Here is an 18,581-nt window from a genome sequence, read left to right as displayed (position 1 = left end):
CCTTGTCTGGTCCATGCCGCCAGCAGAACCTCCTGACTCCGCAAGGACCTGGAATGAGCCATTACTATAGAAAGTACAATCTTTCCACCTTTTATGTACTTAACTCATAACATCTCTGCAGACTGACTTCTACTCCTACTGGACGTCAACCACGGCAGGACAAACAGGAGCATGAGACAGGCTGAGACGGGAGAGTCCCTTGGTCTTAGAACCTTGGTCTACACAGACCAAGCAGGGGTTAACAAAACAGTCATAAAATTAAATATAAAATGGATGTAATTATTTAATGACACAGGAAAATAACATGTTATGAAACAAGCTGGTTACAAGCAGGGAGTAAAGGATGACTTCACTTCTGATAGAAAACTGAAAAGTACATATACAAAACCTTTGATGGCTATGTATGAAAATACTGAGTTTTTACTCTTGCCCTGTGATTAAAGTCTTCCCTTTGTTTTTGTGTGTTTTTTGAGACATGATTATTTCTTTAAAAAAAAAAAAAAAGTTACTGAATGTCTTAGGAGAAGCATTCTTAAATGCCACGAGTCTAACAGTCAAGGCCTGAATCTGAGGACAGGTCCGGCCAGGGGACAACGGTCGAACCCAGGCACAGAGGATCACTTTTTTTTTTTTTTTTTAAACTACTGGGATGCTATTTGTATTCAGCTGTTTCCACCACATTTGACGTTCTCAGTGTATTTGTACTTAACAGGAGACTACGAATATTAACTAGCACAACAGCAAAACAAAGCCAACAACTTTGGTTTCAAATTGATCAAAATGTGATAACCATTTTATAATTATAAAATGCACTGGAAATAAAACAAGACATACTAAATACTCTGGAAGTCAAGAGTTCCTACAACAAAAACCCCATGTGATGAAACCCCCATCTTTGCTGCTCTTTTTGACCGCTGTTCATTTCCAATCTTCATCATAAACCTATTTTCATTTCACAGATCTGGAAGGGGCAATTTTCCCTCAAAAAATGTTCTGCCTCCCTGAATACTCTGCAGAGTTAGAAGGGTTCAACAAAATCCAAACCACTTGGAACAAAGTTGAATGAGCGGTATCATCATTATGTGCCTTTTGCAAAAAGATATTTGCTAAGTTATTAAAGGGAGAATAACAGATTATTACACATATACTGGTGTAAATGAGGCTCAAAAATCTCAGGTCCCCACTGTTTCCAACAAATGTTAGGACTGCGAAGGGTGCTTTATTATAACAATTATAAATAACAATGACAAATAACCTACACTGTGGGCTCTTCAAAAAAAAAAAAAAATTGGAAAGGCTCACTGCTTTAAAATCTGGAGTATACAAAAACCCAATACCACCTTTAATGTAACGTGCTTCCTAGCCACAGTAGCATTTTCAGGGGAGGTGAAGAATTACGGTTAAGGTCCAAGAAACAACCAAAACAACAACAAAAAGAAAACCAAAAGCAGAAACAAACAAACTGAGATAATTTTCTGCATCACACCCCCAGTGTACCAGGTCACTGCCTTCTAAGGTAGGCTGAACTGGGTAATGGACAATAAGGAGGGCACGTGACGGAATGAGCACTGGATATATAGAAGACTGATGAATCACCTAACTCCACCTCTGAAACCCGTAATATATTTTATGTTAATTACTTGATTTTAAATAAAAAATACCCTGCCCTCCAAAACAATGACAAATTTGGAGCCAAAAGATCTAAAATACTCTGTTGCCCAACAAAATCTGAAAGACCCCTTGTTTTGCTCTTGAACAACCTAGAAAAATTGAACTCTGCTTCATATCCCCAAATAAGAGCGGTATCTCCTGGAAGTATCAGTGCCTGGAGCTTGAAACCGTCAACTCATACTCCTGTTCCATCAGTCCCAATCCTGAAGCTACAATTCCTTTGTTAGAGAAAGGGGAAAAAAATCCATTTCAGGACAAAGCTATTCGAGACAAAAGGAAGGTGTGTCTTCAGTGGGAGAACTGCCGGCGGTCGGAGGACTTCTTGCTAATGTGTTTGAAGATTTTGGACTTCTCGACTTTTCTGGCTTTCTGGTAGCCGAAGCCACCACCGCCTCCTCTCTTTTTAAGCTTGCCGTCATTGCTGTTCACGTCTACAGGTGAAGGTTAAGGAAATGAAGCAACACGAAGACAATGAGCTCTCATCTAATACCCACACAGAGAACAAGCCAGCACGACCACCCCTCCACTCCCACAACCCCTCCCCACACTAGGAAAACGGGACCATAAGCCCACGTGACCCATTTCCAGGGAGTCCCGAGTGGTCATGGGATCACGGACCAAAGTGAGCAGGTGTGACTTTGAAACCCAATGTAACAACTGTATTGTTTTCCCTGCACAATGAAACGGAAGACAATGATTTATAAGAAGTTGAGAGGTACATCAGCAAGTCTAGAGAAACACAACAAAAACCACCCTCACTGTCAAATGACTTTCACGTCTGTTCGGAGTGGATTCAGGAGTGCTTGGCCACCTGACGGAGTTGCTGCTCTTCCTCACGATTCAGCAAGTATGCATCACAGCAGACACTCACTCACTACCTACAATGAGGGCGGGGACCCCCGTCTTGTCCCCTCGGGAGTCGGAGCCACAGCGCTAACTCACAGGCCTCACTTTTGCTGTTTGCTGCCTCGCTGGGAAACATGAAGATCAAGTACAGATGATCAACCGCAACAGAAGCAACTGCAGGCGTTCCCTTGGCTTTTACCCTGGGTAGCATTTACGTGTTGCTTTTACCCTGGGTAGCACTTACGTGTTGCTGTCTTTTGCTAGTCTTGCAACTTCCTTGCACGAAATCCTTCCAGGGCTCTGAGGCAATAAACATTCAGAGACCCATCTTCTCCCTTCTGCCCCAGGGCGTGCTGCTTTCCATGACTTTGTAAGGGGAAGCCTCACAGCAGCCGAGCCCTGCCACTGTACCTCTCTGTTTTCTCTCTGGAACGCACAACTCTCTCGCTCTCCCGGTCTGCCTGACAAGTTCCTAAAGGCCTAAAGCCCGGGTTGTTCTGGGTCTGTAATCCCCAGAGCAACAGCTAACCCTGCCCACTGTGTGCTAGCGCTAAGCAGACAGTGACCAGAATGAACTCCCGGGGCTCCAGACAGCCGAAGCACACCCCAAACCAAGTGCTAAGCCCAAGTCAACCTTCTGCCCCTCAATTCGCAGATGAATTCCTGCCAACAAAGGAAAGGATACTCAGATCAACAAAAGGAGGCACCTTGAAACCAAACGAAAGAGCAACCTGAGGCAAATTTAAGTTATTAACATTGAAGATCTGTTTCAGAGAGTGGGAATCATATGCTCGAATGTAGGACTTATACGCTTCCTGGGCTGACTTATGAAGGAAGTAGTTCTTTTCAATCAATTTTTCAAGCTGAAACGAAAAGAGACATTGGTTTCAATAAAATACAAAAGCAGATTTCGTATATATTAGAACAAAAAAACATTTGTTCCAATACACTTGTTACAAGTTTTGTAATATTTGCAAAATTAGGGTGCAGTAAGAATAATGTCATACCTTATAAGGTATGAACTGGAACAAGGAGGGGAACACAGAAACATGGTAAGCAGCATAGCAAGGGCCCTAAAAGATCACAGTCCAAACCTGGTTCACGAAAGGGGAGAGTCAGAGGACAATGATTACCAATTGAGACTCCCTCTTCCTCACAAATGTTTAAAAAAAAAAAAACTCCAAAAAATAAAAACCATGCAAATAAAAATACCAAACATACCTGAGACTGAATGTCAGAAATTTTGGACCAGGAAAACTGAAATTCACTTAATGGAACCTAGAAAACAAAAGCACAAAGATTAGTAAACCAAGATGGATCAATATTCAGACTTGTAGATGATCTAGGCAGGAACAGTAAGTCAATGAAGCCCTTTTCTCTACGGATGCAGCATGAGACAGCCTGACGCTTCCAGGCAGGACCACTGGTCCCTCCCTCCATGTCAGGAGAGCTGTCCTACTGTCAACTGCCACCCTGCCCTGTGACTAGGGTCTGTGATTCCAGAGCTCACAATGACCACACACCCCCTATGGGAAGGATCTCTCACCAGTCATCACTTATTAGGTAACTGCAAAAATGCCAGATCTTGGAGAAGTGCTGGAAGAACAGCAGCCCGAGTCCCGCCCTCAGAGCCTGCAGTCTTGCAGAGCAGATAGGTTGGGGGTAAGGGGACAGCTGGATGAACACTTGTGCTGTGGGAACACCAACAACAGGAGATCAGTGATGGTGTCCCACAACATACCACAGCTCACTGAAACCAGGAACATTCAGAATATCCAGAAATGGGCATTCTAGAGCAAAGGCACCAAGGCCATTTCTGGGAATTGCACATACTTTCAGGGTGGAGGAAAATCCACCTGGTAAGACTGTGCCTAAGGAGGCCAAAGGGGAAGCAAATGTCAAGAGAAGTCCTGACAGGTGCACACAAGATCTAGCAGCAAAGAGGTCAGTTAGGAGTCTAATGAAATCAGGTGTGGTGGATGGCGTTGAGGCCAGAGCCAGATGAGGGTGGGCTAGGGATCAGGCTAAGGGGGCAGTAAACAGAGGAAAGAAAGGCCACTTTCCAAAACAGCAGAAGGAAGAAAGACAATCAGCAGCAACCATGGCAGAGGGAGAAGGAGAATGGGTTTAGGGTCGAAGTTTTTTTAGTAGGAGACTTGAGCTGTACTAGGCGAGACTGGAGGTAAAAGAGGGTCAAGGGGTACGGGACAGGAGGAAGGAGAAGAGGCAGGAGTGAATGGAGTCCTCGTGAAAACAAGGCTGCAGCAGCGCGGCAGGTGGAGACGACCCGGTGTGAGGGAGCTTAGGAGGGGTGGAAGCGGTTTCAAACGGGGCTAGGGAGAGGGACAACGCCCGGGGACACCGAGACGCACTGCTGAGCAAGAGGGGCCAAGGGCTGTTCAAGTTTCAGGCCAGATGCTCATCTAATCTTCCCGGCCCAATCTAACTGTTCTAACTGTTCCCGAGCACTGCGACAACTCCCGATGCCTCAGACCCATCCAGAAATGGTGCTTAAGGCCAGTGGTACCGACACAATTTCTCCCAACAGGAATCTGCCCCCAGCTTACAATTTTCCAAACCAAGATCTTTACCTTGGATTGCTTCAAGTAACGAAGGAAACCCAATTCTTCAGGGCGTAAAATGAGCAAGGCATGCCCTCTCCCATTTAGGCCTCGGGCCGTTCTTCCCACACGATGAATATATTCCTTTGTTGGAGAGAGAAAACCTGAGTTAATACACCAACTTCCACGGGTACCTGCCCTTCCAGAACCTGCATGGTAATGGACAGAGCATGTCAGCACGTCTGGACGAGATGGCGCTCTTCCCCTAGGGCCGCGCCACACACAGGCTGGCCATGTTCCCTACTTCTGTATGGACCATGACCAAAGAGGTAACGGCTATGATTGAGGCCCGATACCGGCTGGACGAGATATTCACATTAATGACTACTAAGTGTGTTTGTCCTCAAATTACTTTTTGAACATGTTTTTGTGCTAGCTAACAATTTCTATCACATAATGCTGTTGACAATACTTAATAAAACTTCTACTACATATGCTGCAGAATCTCACCTATTTTCTGGAAGTGAATTTTATTTTCCTCTAACACCTACCACTCTTCACAGACCATTCTAAGCACATGACATTCCTAACTTCAGCCCCACTGAGGCTTCTCAAGTCTTGGCACACCCCCTTTGGGTCTTGCTACCGTAGCCTTAGCTACCAGAGAAATACTACAGTCAGCGTGCAGTACAACAGGACATGGATAACTATGGATCAACCTCTGAATATGAAATACGGTGTGTCTCAGGGAAACCAGAAAGTTCATTCCCTAGCACAGAGCCCTTGGGGAGAAATTCCAAGGATGCCAGTTACCTTGGGGTCATCTGGAGGGTCATACTGAACAATCCAGTCGACTTCAGGAATATCCAGCCCTCTTGCTGCCACGTCAGTACATAACAATATCCCTGAATCTGCGTTGCAAAACTGGAAGAATGTGGTTGTGCGCTTATTTTGCTTCTGCCTTCCCTAGAATCAAATCAAAGCATCCATTAGAGCTGGAAACTTGAGGTCATTTCTGGGAGCCCTGGATGTACAACCCCCCAGCTGTGGAGTTGTTAACCTGCTTCATTTCCACTTCACTCTCTGGCCTAGGTGCATGGTATCTCTTATCCCTTTGTGGTCTGCACCCTTCCACACCCAGCAAAACTCCCTCCACATAAGATCATTCTATGTTTAGAAAGAGTGATACCGAAAACCCCACAGTCCATATACTTGATAAGTGTTAACTGTTTTTTAATAAATTCATGATGATCACTTACATGAATGGCCAAGACAGGCAAATCGATGTAGTTCAGCAACTCATAGTGGTATTTCACGGACTTACAGGATGAAAAGAAGACCATCAGTTTCTTCTTCCGGTTCTTCTTAAGGAATGTAAAGAGTAGGAGGAATCTCTTTTCCGAGGGACAAACAACGTAGCCCTAGAGTCGTTCAAGTGAACAGATCAAAATAGTCAGACACTTTCAGCTTCATGAACCAATATAATTTGATGAAGAGCTCAGATAAACAGTGCATATACACCAACGTGCCTTACCTAGAGCAAAATTACTGAGTTCATTATAGTAAAGCATCTCTAAACTGAAGGCTAACTGTAGCCCTTCTGACTCCTTTTACTGGGTACAATCACTAAATACTAAATACTTTCCTTATTTCTGAGGCTACAGACTTCCAGTTATCCACAGTTTGTGCAACCATAATAAAGTAACATCTCTACGTGTTGGAACCTGTAAAGCATAGCAATGCTTCATTTTTAAAAAGGTTCCTAATAGCAAGATCTCAAATAACTACAGCCTAAATGCACTGTCTTAAACAAGGTAACAAAGCCTAGTAAATACAGTTTAAAAAATATACAACGAACACAATTTTTAAGCGAGATCATTATTTGAAATATTTTATTCAGCAAAATACTCAAAAGTTCTGTTTTCAATCCACCTAGTTTGGATCTGTTACCTCATTTCCAATTTTTCACAGCAATGTGCCTGAAGCCAGCATATCTGCTAACTCACCTTGCATCTTAGAGCAAAAGATCATTAAAAGACACTTTCACTTTTTATTGCATTTACACTTGGTAGTGATTAGTGTCTCCTATGCGGCAAGCAGTATTAAGAGACAGAATAAAGAGAGCTGATCAAATTATTCAGAATTCAAGATTTGTAATGCCAAGAGCCCATACCCAAATTCACTGTATTTGAATTAAAAGTTCATCAGTCCATCCGCTTTTGGGGTGATCCTCCAAACAATTACAAGGACACACCGAAAATGATCCAAAAATGTAAGATCTTGACAAAGAGTACCTGCTCAAGACCATCCACTGTTGCATTAGCTTTATCGTCATCAACACCAACATACAATGGCTCCTTTTTCAAAGAAATCCTTGCCAAGTCCTCAACTTTTCGAGTTTGTGTGGCAGAAAAGAGCATGGTTTGCCTGCGTGCTGAAACAGATACAAATAAAAATAACCCCAATATTTCAGAGACTCCTTAGCATTGCCTCACCGCTAGAAATACTGAGTAGAACTAGCAAGAATGGGATGTGTGATATCACTACAGATATTAAGATGGGAATACCTTGAACAACTTTGCGTCTATAAATTTGACAGATAAAATGGACAATTTCCTTGCGAGATAAATGGCTAAAGCTCGCCTGAGATGAAAGAGAAATCCTGAATAGCTTTGTATCCATTACAGAAATTGTAATTAAAATTGTCACATAAAGAAAACTCCAGCCCCAGAGATTTCCACTGGTGAATTCTATCATATAATTAAGGAAAAAATATTAATAATTCTGCACAGTCTCTCCAGGTTTTGCCGAGTTTTTATTTCCCAAATCATTCTTTGAAGCCAGTCATTACCCTGATACCAAAACAGAACAATGATTCTTAAGCACAAATGCAAAATTTCTAAAAAATCTGAGCAAAGGTGAATGTACCACATAAAAAGGACAATGCATCATGACCAAGTGGGGTTTACTTCAGGAGTGCAGAGCTGTTTTAATATTTGAAAATTAAGTGATAAAATTTACTGAGTTAACAAATTTAAAATTTAAAGAAACATTTAATGAAAAAAGCAAACATCTGATCATTTTAACAGACATGGTGAAAGCCTTTGATAGAATTTAACAACTATTTCTGATTGTGATGTTACTGTTCCGTTTTATGCTGTTCCTGCAGTTTCTTTTTTTTTTAAGCTTTTTTAAAAAAAGATTTTATTTATTTATTTGACAGAGATATAGATTACAAGTAGGCAGAGAGGCAGGCAGAGAGAGAGGGAGAAGCAGGCTTCCTGCTGAGCAGAGAGCCTGATGCGGGGCTCAAGCCCAGGACCCTGGGATCATGACCTGAGCCAAAGGCAGGGGCTTAACCCACTGAGCCACCCAGGTGCCCCTGTTCCTGCAATTTCATGTCTAATGGTTTCGATGCCATTTCTGTAATGAATAAGTGTACAGACTGTACAGTATCTGCAACATGCCATTCTGGATTAATAAAAACCACCAGTATGTGCAGATAAACAAAACAAAAACAAAAAGCATCTCAGCAAACCAGGAACAGAAGGGACCATTCTCATCCTGTCTGGTAAAAGGCAGCTACAAAAAAAAAACCTATAGCTAATACCATACTTAATGGTCAAAGGCGGTTTTCTCCAATGATTGGTGTGATGGGTTTCACTGGTGTAAACATGTCAAAGCAAATTGTATATTTAAAATATGTACAGAATATATCAATTATACTTCAAAAAGCATGAGAAAATAAACCATATAATAAATGGAATCCTGGCCTTATTACAGACATAAACAGTTCATAACAGGGGCACCTGGGTGGCTCAGTGGGTTAAAGCCTCTGCCTTCGGCTCAGGTCATGATCCCAGGGTCCTGGGATAGAGCCCCGCATCGGGCTCTCTGCTCAGCAGGGAGCCTGCTTCCTCCTCTCTCTCTGCCTGCCTCTCTGCCTACTTGTGATCTTTGTCAAATAAATAAAATCTTAAAAAAAAACAACAACAGTTCATAACATTGCGCGGATGTAACCCAGGTAGGCACTAGCACAACACGGCAGGCAACACATTCACAGCTGCCTGGAGATGTCGGCAGTGGGGGGTGGTGGTGGTGAGAAAAAGCAAGATGGGGTGGTGGGGGCAGACGGGAGTGAGACAGATGTTAAAGTGGCAAAACCACTGCATCAAGTTACTGGTAAGTCTAACGCTTGCACTGCAAACTACCTCTAGGGCTGACTGCCACAACCGCTTGGCTTGGCGAGACTCCGATTCCGGGATGAATGGCTTTCCTACAGGAACCGCCCTCATCTCTTCCAACAACTACTTGGCAAACCACATGCAGCTATTAAGCCTACTTACTTGGCAGAAGTTTAATAATTTGTTTTAATTCCTCTTCAAACCCAACATCCAAGATACGATCAGCCTCGTCAATAACCAGACACTGCAGATTTTTATACATAAACCCTGGGGTATTCTAGCAAGACAAAGGCAAAGAAAAACATATTAGCTGTCAGGTTCAGGTTTCACACGAGACAAGAAGGCAGGCAGCCCCCTCCAGTGTTGCTCTACCTGCATGTGGTCTAGGAGGCGGCCTGGGGTGGCCACGATGATGTTGATCCCATTTCCGAGTTTCTGTGCTTCAGCCGATCTGTTGCTGCCACCCATTATCAAGCCGTATGTGTGAACATGGTGTGTCATTAGCTCCTTAAGAACACCGAAAGTCTGCATGGCCAGTTCCCTAGTAGGTGAGAGGATAAGAACTCCAGTTCCTGAAAGGTAAAAAATGACAGACGATTAAAGTCTAGCTGTAGTTACTGACATGAGCCCATAACAGCTATGATAACCTTCTAGGGAGATACCACCAAAAACCACTGGATCAGAGACTCACCATTCCTAGGCATGAACTTTAACTTGACAATGAGTTCGACTGCAGGGATGAGAAATGCCAGCGTTTTGCCACTGCCTGTTTTTGCGGCTGCTAGAAGATCCCTAAGTATTAACAATGGAAAGGAAAAAGAGACATTCAGTCTACTTATTCAACAAGCATTTACTGAACACCTACTATGTACTATCACATTCCAGGCATCAAAGCTAGAATGTGAATAAGAAAAACAAAGTCCCTAGCTTCTTTATCACTGAAATCGATCAGAGGTTACAGATCTAATCCAGAAATAAGAATTATGCTATAAAACAGAAATGAACACTTTTCCTCAAAACATTAGTAACTTAAAGCCTTTAATGAAGTGTGGATGTATCAACCCAAAGCACAGTGCAAACATCAACAGAACATGGCAGGATCTTCTTTCTAAATGACTAGCACTAAAAAAGGTACTAATGGGGTGCCTGGGTGGCTCAGTGGGTTAAGCCTCTGCCTTTGGCTCAGGTCATGATCTCAGGATCCTGGGATCGAGCCCCGCATCAAGCTCTCTGCTCAGCAGGGAGCCTGCTTCCCCCTCTTTCTCTGCCTGCCTCTCTGCCTACTTGTGATCTCTGTGTGTCAAAGAAAGAAATAAAATCTTAAAAAACTAAAAAAAGGCACTAATGCCCAAACATCAATGTTAATCATACCTGCCTTCCAGAAGTGGTCTGATACTTTTATGCTGAATTTCAGTCATGTTTGTAAAACCCATTTCTTTTATTGCCCTGAGAGTGTTCTCATTGACAAGATCAGTAAGAGAAGCAAATGAAGTATCCTCAAATGCGCCTAAATAAAAGATAGTTTATCATTAGCAAACTTATCTTTAATAGTTAATACTGCTACAGCTATATGAATTAGTTTTGCTGTTTGAAAACATCAGTGGGTGGCAATGAAGCTGAAAACAGCTTCTTCCAGTAAGAAGGACTAACCCCCATCATTCCCATATAATAACTAAGGAAAAGACCCCGAGTTTTCAGTTTCTCCACTGCTGACAGCTGTGTAACGTCTAGAACCTATCCTGTAACAAAAATAGTAATGGACGGAGGGGAGATATAGTCAAGGGACTTGTGTGAGATGAATATGTCATGCACTGGGGTGGTGCCGAGAGAAATGAAAATGTATAATAACCAGTGAAAGCATCTAGTATAGAGAAACTAAGTGCAAAATCAATCGAAAGAGCTATTAATCTCATGCCAAAAAGACAAGCGAGAAGATCAGATATAGCCACACCCCATTAGACTGGCCTCACACGTCAAGTGTGCAATGGTTCTTCAGCCAGGGAAGACACCAAAATCCCCCCGGGAGCCCCCACCCCTACCTGCCCAGCTTATCAGCCAGCTATTGTCCACCTTGGCGCTACTGACATTTTGGGCTGGATAATCCTTCACTGTGAGAGGCTGTCCCATGCTTTATGGGATGTTCTGCAGCCTCCCTAACCTCCACCCACTAAATGACAGTACCAGCCCCCAGTTCTGAAAACCCAATGTGTTGGCAGTCAACCTTCACGGGTTGCCTGCGACTAAGGTTTACGCACAGGACTTTGGATGCTAAAATTGGTCAAGTTCTGAGTAAACCAGGATGATGTGATCATCCCTCCAAGGAAGGAGAACTGCCCTGGTTGAGAACCACTGCCATAACCTTTACAGTTTTGATTAAGCAACCCTGGGTTAGAGCTAAATTTAAATAAATTAAAAAAAATTATTTAAAATTTAAAAACAAATAAACTCAAGTAAAAATTTAAGTAAAATTTTTATTTTAACAAATAAAAAACCCACACCGAACAACTCAAGGAACTCCTAGACATTTCTGGTTTGGGCAAGTAATTGTGGCCAAATTCTTGACCTTACGAAGAAACAGAGGCCAAAGGAAGTCACCCTGGCCAAAGTCCCTTACTTCTTCCTGGGTCCCTTCCTTACTACGAACTGGGTCAGTATTAAACTTCTGGGCCAATGATTTTCCTACTACAAAATGGAAGGAACTTTAGAAAACAACAAACCAAAGGAAGAGAGGACCCCAAGAGCTGTTTGTGTGCTAACCAAAATATTTAGTGTCAGAAATGCAGAAAAAGAATAAAACAGAAATGACAAGAACTAAGGCACGCAATGTAGATAAAGCAGTAGTAACTAGATATAAAAGTATTTCTTGTCAATACTTTTTCTAGGTAAATTAAAAGTTACAACTGAAACTTCAAATCCTATAATCCAGAAGGCATGCCACGTTTAAGGTCTCTCTGGAAAACTTTCTGAAGTTACCTGTCAGTCCTAGGGGTAGGCTGGGCACTTCACTGTCCTCTTCCTGATCATCTGGCTTCTCCACACTGTTTTCTGTTCCTTCAAGAGCTTGGGCCCCTTCTTCAGAGTCCCCTTTGTCTTCAGTTTTCACTTTTTTGGTATCTTTGGTTTTAAAGGAAAACACACCCCCCCCATTTTTTGGTTAAAATAAAATGCCAAATGCAATCACAAAACAAAAAGATGTGTAATGCAAAGAGGCATGTTTTCAAAAGCTTAACACACTTCCAGTTTTAATATGCTAAGAATGCCTTTTTCATGACTAAAGATTCAATTATATGTAAAAACCCAGGGGGCATGCACATTTGCCAACAAAATTTTATTTTTTAGGCCTATGATAGCAGCCTGAGTGACCAGTATTTTTTTTTTTTTTTAAGATTTTATTTATTTGAAAGAGACACAGAGGGAGAGGGAACACAAGCAGGGGGAGCGGGAGAGGGAGAAGCAGGCTTCCCGCTGAGCAGGGCACCCAATGCAGGGCTCGATCCTAGGACTATGGGATCATGACCTAAGCTGAGGGCAGACCGTAAAGATTGAGCCACCCAGGTGCCCCGAATGACCAAGACATATTTGACAAGTTGAACAATGTAAGTACACTGATTACATCAAGTTCTGTGTATTCCACTGAGGGAAAAAAGGACTGTGATTAATAGTTTTTCGAATACTTAAAAAGCACTAATTTGTCCTACTGTGTCATTAAACAGAAATCTTCCATAAAAAAGCTAGCTTTGGTTCAAAGATGAGCAGAAACCCTTAAGGCTCTTCATGTTACTAAAGAGACCTCAGTGCAAGTACAACAATTCCCTTAGTCAGGCATAGGAAACTGGTAGCTCCTGGAAACCAAGTGGTGAGGGGAAGCAGAGGGAAGGCCTCCTGGCATTTCACTTCTACATATAGCTTTCCTAACAGGGTCCTACAGTATCCTTCCAGCCTTATCTCCCATCACAATCTTGAATGTTCCATTTGGGATCAAATGGGTTAACTACCATGCTGGGCTCCTACAAATTCATGGTAGCTAATTATGTGAGTTAGAACAGAACTGACCTGAACCAAAACTCAGGACTCTCTGTGGCCCAGGACTGGCCTCTTCCTTGAACCTGACTACCACCCTTGTGGGAAATGGTCAATCTATGGGCAGCAAAAGCTCCTTTCTAAATGAAACCCTCATTTCAGCTAAGTTAGATGAATAGGAGGTTCTAACCCAGGTGTTGATAAACTTTTTCTATAAAGGCCCAGAGAGTGAAAATTATAGGTTTTGCAGGCGTATAGGAATTGTCACAATAAAGACGAAGTAAACAGATGTGCACTGCAGTGTTCCAATAAAGCTTTATTTCCAAAAGTAGGCCGAGGGCTGCATAGTTTGCTGACACCTGTTACATTCTCCCTTGAAATGTCTGCTTGCTTACATCTCAAATAAAATGCCTCTCTTTCACGTAAGCTTATCCAAATCCAACCATCTTCCAAAAGCAAGTGGCCTCTCCCCCATCCTGGCCATTCTACTCACTGGAAGTAACATTCCATTTATACAGAAGTTACCTGCTATTTTTATACACTTTGCACATCCCAGTTATTACTAAGTCTCCTTTCAAGAGAGGAATTTACAGTAGGCAAAGAAAATTGGGACAAAAAAAAGGGTAAATAAAAAGAATCATTAATGTAAAGTCCACTGAAATAAAGGCCTCAGAAGACAGGAATGTACTAGCCCAGATGTCTTTAGTGTAATGTCAGAATTCTGTTTGAAAACAGGCAATAAACCTAAAACCCTATGCCATAATATGGTCTGTTTAAAAGCCTAGCCAACTATCAAAAAGAGCAAATTTCTAGAATTCAAAGGAGGCCTTCATGGAAGCTCAAGGTTTTCTTCAGTGGTTAGAGAGTGCAAAAGCATATGCGACATTTCTCAGTATCTTAATACAAATAAAAATGTCACACCCCCAGTCCCCACTCTGCTGCTTTTTGCTACTAGGTTATTTTCTGGTATGCTAGTGAGTGTAGTGACTCTTGCATGTTGTGTGAAAACAATATTAGAAGAAAGGTGAAACTGCAAATTGTCTGAATGTCTAAAGTTCAAAGAAACTGAAGTACTTACCAGGCCCAGCATCATCCACCATTTTTCTCTTTTTCTTTTTCTTCTTTTTTGGTTCTGAATTGGGAGGCTGTGTTGCTGCTTCTCCATTGATTTTTACGGTAGATTTCTTTTTTTTTTTTTTAACTTGTACAGTTTCCACTGTTTCTTTAGTTCTCTCTCCATTCTGGGCTTCTGAGGAGCCCATATTCACAGACTGTTTCAGGGATTTTTTAACCTTCCCACCTCCCACTGGTTCTTCAGACATATCTCCATTTTGTGTTTCTGATAAGCTCACATCCGAGGCTCCTGTTTAAAAACAGAACACACATTGTGAACAAAGAAGGGGTTTGCTTAAAAACTTTAGAATCCGGGCGCCTGGGTGGCTCATTGGTTTAAGCCACTGTCTTCGGCTCAGGTCATGATCTCAGGGTCCTGGGATCGAGTCCCGCATCGGGCTCTCTGCTCGTCGGGGAGCCTGCTTCCCTCTCACTCTCTCTGCCTGCCTCTCTGCCTACTTGTGATCTCTCTCTGTCAAATAAATAAATAAAATCTTTAAAAAAAAAAAAGGCAAAAAAAAAAAGCAAAACTTTGGAATCCCAGGTAAGAAACCTCATGGTATCCATGACTGAAATGATTTAGCTCTTAATACCCTTTCATGTACATTATTAAAACCACTTAAATTTATAGCATTTTACTACAGGACAAGTAAGTTTCCTTTAATGAAAAATGCTGCAAAAGGGAAAGCTATATTGATTTCTTAACTTCAAAAAGCCACATCTCTGTCCATATGGAGTTAAGAATCTGGGACAGCAAAACTTCAGTGACGTTAAACATTTAAAAGGATGGGGCCAGACACCGGTAGCTACAAATAAACATTTTTGTATCAAGTATTTGATAAATATATAGCTAGCTGACATATTAGAAAAGACTATCATCTATTCACACAACTACTGCTTTTCCTGTAACTTCAAAACTTTCAATCTAACTTTCCTAAGCAGCAGTGAATTGAAAATTCACTTCCTGGTCCCAGTATTTATCATATACATACAAATGCCTAAGGATGTCTTTAAAAGTGTCCCTGCTTACATATAATAAAAAGTAACAACACTTTAAAAACTTTTTTTTTTAAAATCTTAATTGTCACTTTAAATACCAAGGTGTGGTTAGTAGTGCCATATAATTCATAAGAACTGAAAATACAACGGATGTTCAAAACCATTTCTAAAACCCACCAACCTGTCCTCTTCTTCAGGATTCCTCCCAAGCAACTAATCTCTGCTGGAATCCAACTGGGGGAAGGAATTATGCCTCCAACATTGCCCTCGGGAACTGATACCTTATATATGACCCCAAAAAGGATAAGGTAACTTCAAGATCTCTGGGTCATTGTTAGGAACTTAGGACTGCAAACAGGTGGGTAAGAAAGGTAACTGACATTCAGGGAAGAGCCTTTTCAGCTAAGTCTTTGTTAAGGGTGCAAATACCTGGAAGCACTGGAGAATTCATAACCTAAAGTTAGGAGCAACGGGAAGACAGGGAGGGCACGCACTGGACACGCGCAGAAGGCACTTCTAGAGCTGCAAACAGGATACTGTGCAGGAATGGAGAGAGTGGACCTGAACAGGGGAAGGCGATTGTACAACGAGCTTGTCTGAAGCAATGTTGGCATTAAATAGATGTGAAAAGAAGGCGCGTGGAGATGACCGGTTCCACGTGTCTGACTGGAAATGGGCCAGCGGGTTTGGGTGGGGGATGAGGTGGGACCTGAAAGTGGGAGGGACACAGAATAAGGGAGACATAGAAAAGCCGGCTTGGCCGGAAGCCCGGTGGGAGGCCTGCAGAGAAAACCCAGGCGGCCTGCTCCTGCTGTGACTCTCTACGTTCAAACTGAGGCTCGGAAAACATCAGGAGCGGATCGGGGGCACGCGGAGAGCGGCACCCGAGCAGGACCGACTGGAAACCGCGCCAGGCAGCCTTTCACTCTCAACAAACACACGTGCCGCGGGGGAAGCGGCCGCGACACCTCAGGGATGCAGTGACTCGGGAGCAGAGCAGCGCCTCGACCCAGGGGCGGGCTCCCGCAGCTCCCAAGGCCCCCAGTCCCCAAGCTCCGCGCATCTCACCCTGGAGCTTTAAGTTCCGCTGGCGCAATTTGAGGTTCCGTTTCTCGATCTTCTTGCGCAGGAGTTTCATGGGTAGATGGGACATGTTGCCGGTACAGCGCCTCCACTGCGGCGCCACAACTCGGCTACCGGGTTGACGTTACTTCCTCCCGGTCGCACGTGCGTACCCCGGCAGACCGGAAATACGTCACGGGACCCCGGAGTACTGCAGTCCGAAAAAAAATGAGTCCGGGGTGGAAATGCTTCCGGCGACCGGACTTTGCGCAGCGCCCTCGAGAGGAGTGGAAGTCCGACCCAGGTTCACATTGTGTCCGCCGGCTGCGTGTGTTAGGGGCCGGGCCATTGAGGGTCCTGAGAGTGCGAGCTTCCGCAGAGGAGGCTGAAGAAACAACGACGAGCCGGAGGTTTAGGGAGTCTCCAGTTTCAGGTGCTTGTGCTCTTTGTATCCTGGAGTATTCGGGAAATTGAATAAAACCTAAATTTCATCTTTACCTTGTGAAGGAAGATTCCGAAGTTAAGCAGTGCCAAGAGAGGGTTGGGAGGATATTGAGAAGAGGGGTCTCTTCACGGCGCCTGTTTCGGATCTTGGAACACCATGAATTCTTGGCTTTGTCAGTTGCAGCTGGTTGGTTGGGACCACCTGGAACACATTCTTCTACTTCGGACTGAAACAGAGCTAATGTACCTCTGCAAACTAGATTGACAATGGCATAATAAATAGTCATTTTAACTTTGCGGGGGTAATGGCAATTCTTTTGAAACAACCTTGTGGCCTGTGCCTTATAAACCTGCTCTCCCTCCTTGCAGTTCAGAGTCTTGACACTTTTAACAGAGCGAATTTCGAGGTCTAGCAAACAAATCAGTATCATTAGATCAGATCCCAGAAAGCATCCAGGAGAGTTTGGGGAGGTGGAAATTCGTCATGTATGTGCCTCTGAAATTCCGTTTGTCCTTCACTGCTGGAGCCTATCTCAGTATCTGTTCAGTGTATGTTTAACTATTTGAAATTTCTGGCTTGGGGTCCCCATCCCAAGTGTCTCTCTGTCCAGAATATATTCATTATCAGTTATTCACTGATTTAGCAATTTTTTAAAGCATATTTATGCTAGGAGTATGTGATAGGTGTGTGCTCCGTCCTGGGAATAGAATGGTGGGTCAGATGCACACAGTTCACCTTCATGAAACTAACAGAGTTGACATATGGAGAGGGTAGAAAATTAAACAAGGTAAACTACACAGTGACCGGGGAAGCATATGACAGCTCAGCACCCTCGTGTGGGAGTGGGGATCCGGATGGAGTCTTTCATTCCATACCCTCTGTGCATATGCACTGCGCTAGAAGCAAACAGAGGAGAGAATGAAGATGATGTCTTTATTTAAATATTTAAATTTCATAGGGATCATGGCTCACCCATGCAGTTCTTCCAATTTTGTTTTGTCACCTGTGTGCACCCTTGGCCCCCTGAACTCAGGACTGGCTCCCAGAACTCAGGGCTGACCTCCTGAACCCAAGACACTCCTAGAAGCTTATGCTTAATGTTTTAGAAACTAACTAACGAACTGCTGAAGCACAAAAAGTAACATTTGAAGACGAGGTTTTCTTTTTTTTCTGTTATAAAGTTTTTTTGTTTTTTTTTTTATTTGACAGAGAGAGATATCACAAGTAGGCAGAGAGGCAGGCAGAGAGAGAGGAGGAAGCAGGCTCCCTGCGGAGCAGAGAGCCCGATGGGGCGCTTGATCCCAGGACCCTGAGATCATGACCGGAGCCTAAGGCAGCGGCTTAATCCACTGAGCCACCCAGGTGCCCCGAGGATGAGGTTTTCAAAGATGAATCAGAAAGTGCCGGAAATGACCAGCAGTTAACTTCAGACTAGTACAATGTTAAAATTCCACTCTGAACATCCTTGCAAACCCTACTAAAAGGATCCTGCTTAAATATTTTATTTATTTGACAGAGAGAAATCACAACTAGGCAGAGAGGCAGTCAGAGAGAGAGGAGGAAGCAGGCTCCCTGTGGAGCAGAGAGCCCAATGCGGGGCTCGATCCCAGGACCCTGGGATCATGACCTGAGCCGAAGGCAGAGGATTTAACCCACTGAGCCACCCAGGCGCCCCTGTCT

General features: G+C 43.3%; 1 protein-coding gene across 1 annotated transcript; it reads right to left on the bottom strand.

The window, feature by feature from the left end:
* Window positions 1–258: 258 nt before the first annotated feature.
* Window positions 259–16,619, bottom strand: DDX18 (DEAD-box helicase 18). The gene is made up of 14 exons (XM_046019808.1): window positions 16,463–16,619; window positions 14,361–14,645; window positions 12,236–12,376; window positions 10,634–10,769; window positions 9,954–10,054; window positions 9,635–9,834; window positions 9,425–9,539; window positions 7,373–7,512; window positions 6,338–6,499; window positions 5,892–6,044; window positions 5,109–5,222; window positions 3,739–3,795; window positions 3,203–3,380; window positions 259–2,102 (listed from the first exon to the last, which is right to left on the bottom strand). Exons 1-14 carry the CDS (start codon window positions 16,545–16,547, stop codon window positions 1,960–1,962), a joined length of 2,010 nt encoding a protein of 669 aa, XP_045875764.1. The 5' UTR covers window positions 16,548–16,619; the 3' UTR covers window positions 259–1,959.
* Window positions 16,620–18,581: the final 1,962 nt, after the last annotated feature.

The sequence above is a fragment of the Meles meles genome, chromosome 9, assembly GCF_922984935.1.
Source record: "Meles meles chromosome 9, mMelMel3.1 paternal haplotype, whole genome shotgun sequence".
In the NCBI taxonomy this organism is placed as follows: Eukaryota; Metazoa; Chordata; class Mammalia; order Carnivora; family Mustelidae; genus Meles; species Meles meles.
Note: the sequence above shows the minus strand (reverse complement) of the source record. Positions and strands in the feature narration are given on the sequence as shown.

Coding starts and splice junctions, on each gene's coding strand:
- DDX18 (XM_046019808.1), bottom strand. CDS start 16,547: ATGTCCCATCTACCCATGAAACTCCTGCGCAAGAAGATCGAGAAACGG. Junction 10,770..12,235: donor CCTACCCCTAGGACTGACAG/GTAACTTCAGAA, acceptor TCTTTTATTTAG/GCGCATTTGAGGATACTTCA. Junction 6,500..7,372: donor CAGTGGATGGTCTTGAGCAG/GTACTCTTTGTC, acceptor GAACGACTCTAG/GGCTACGTTGTTTGTCCCTC.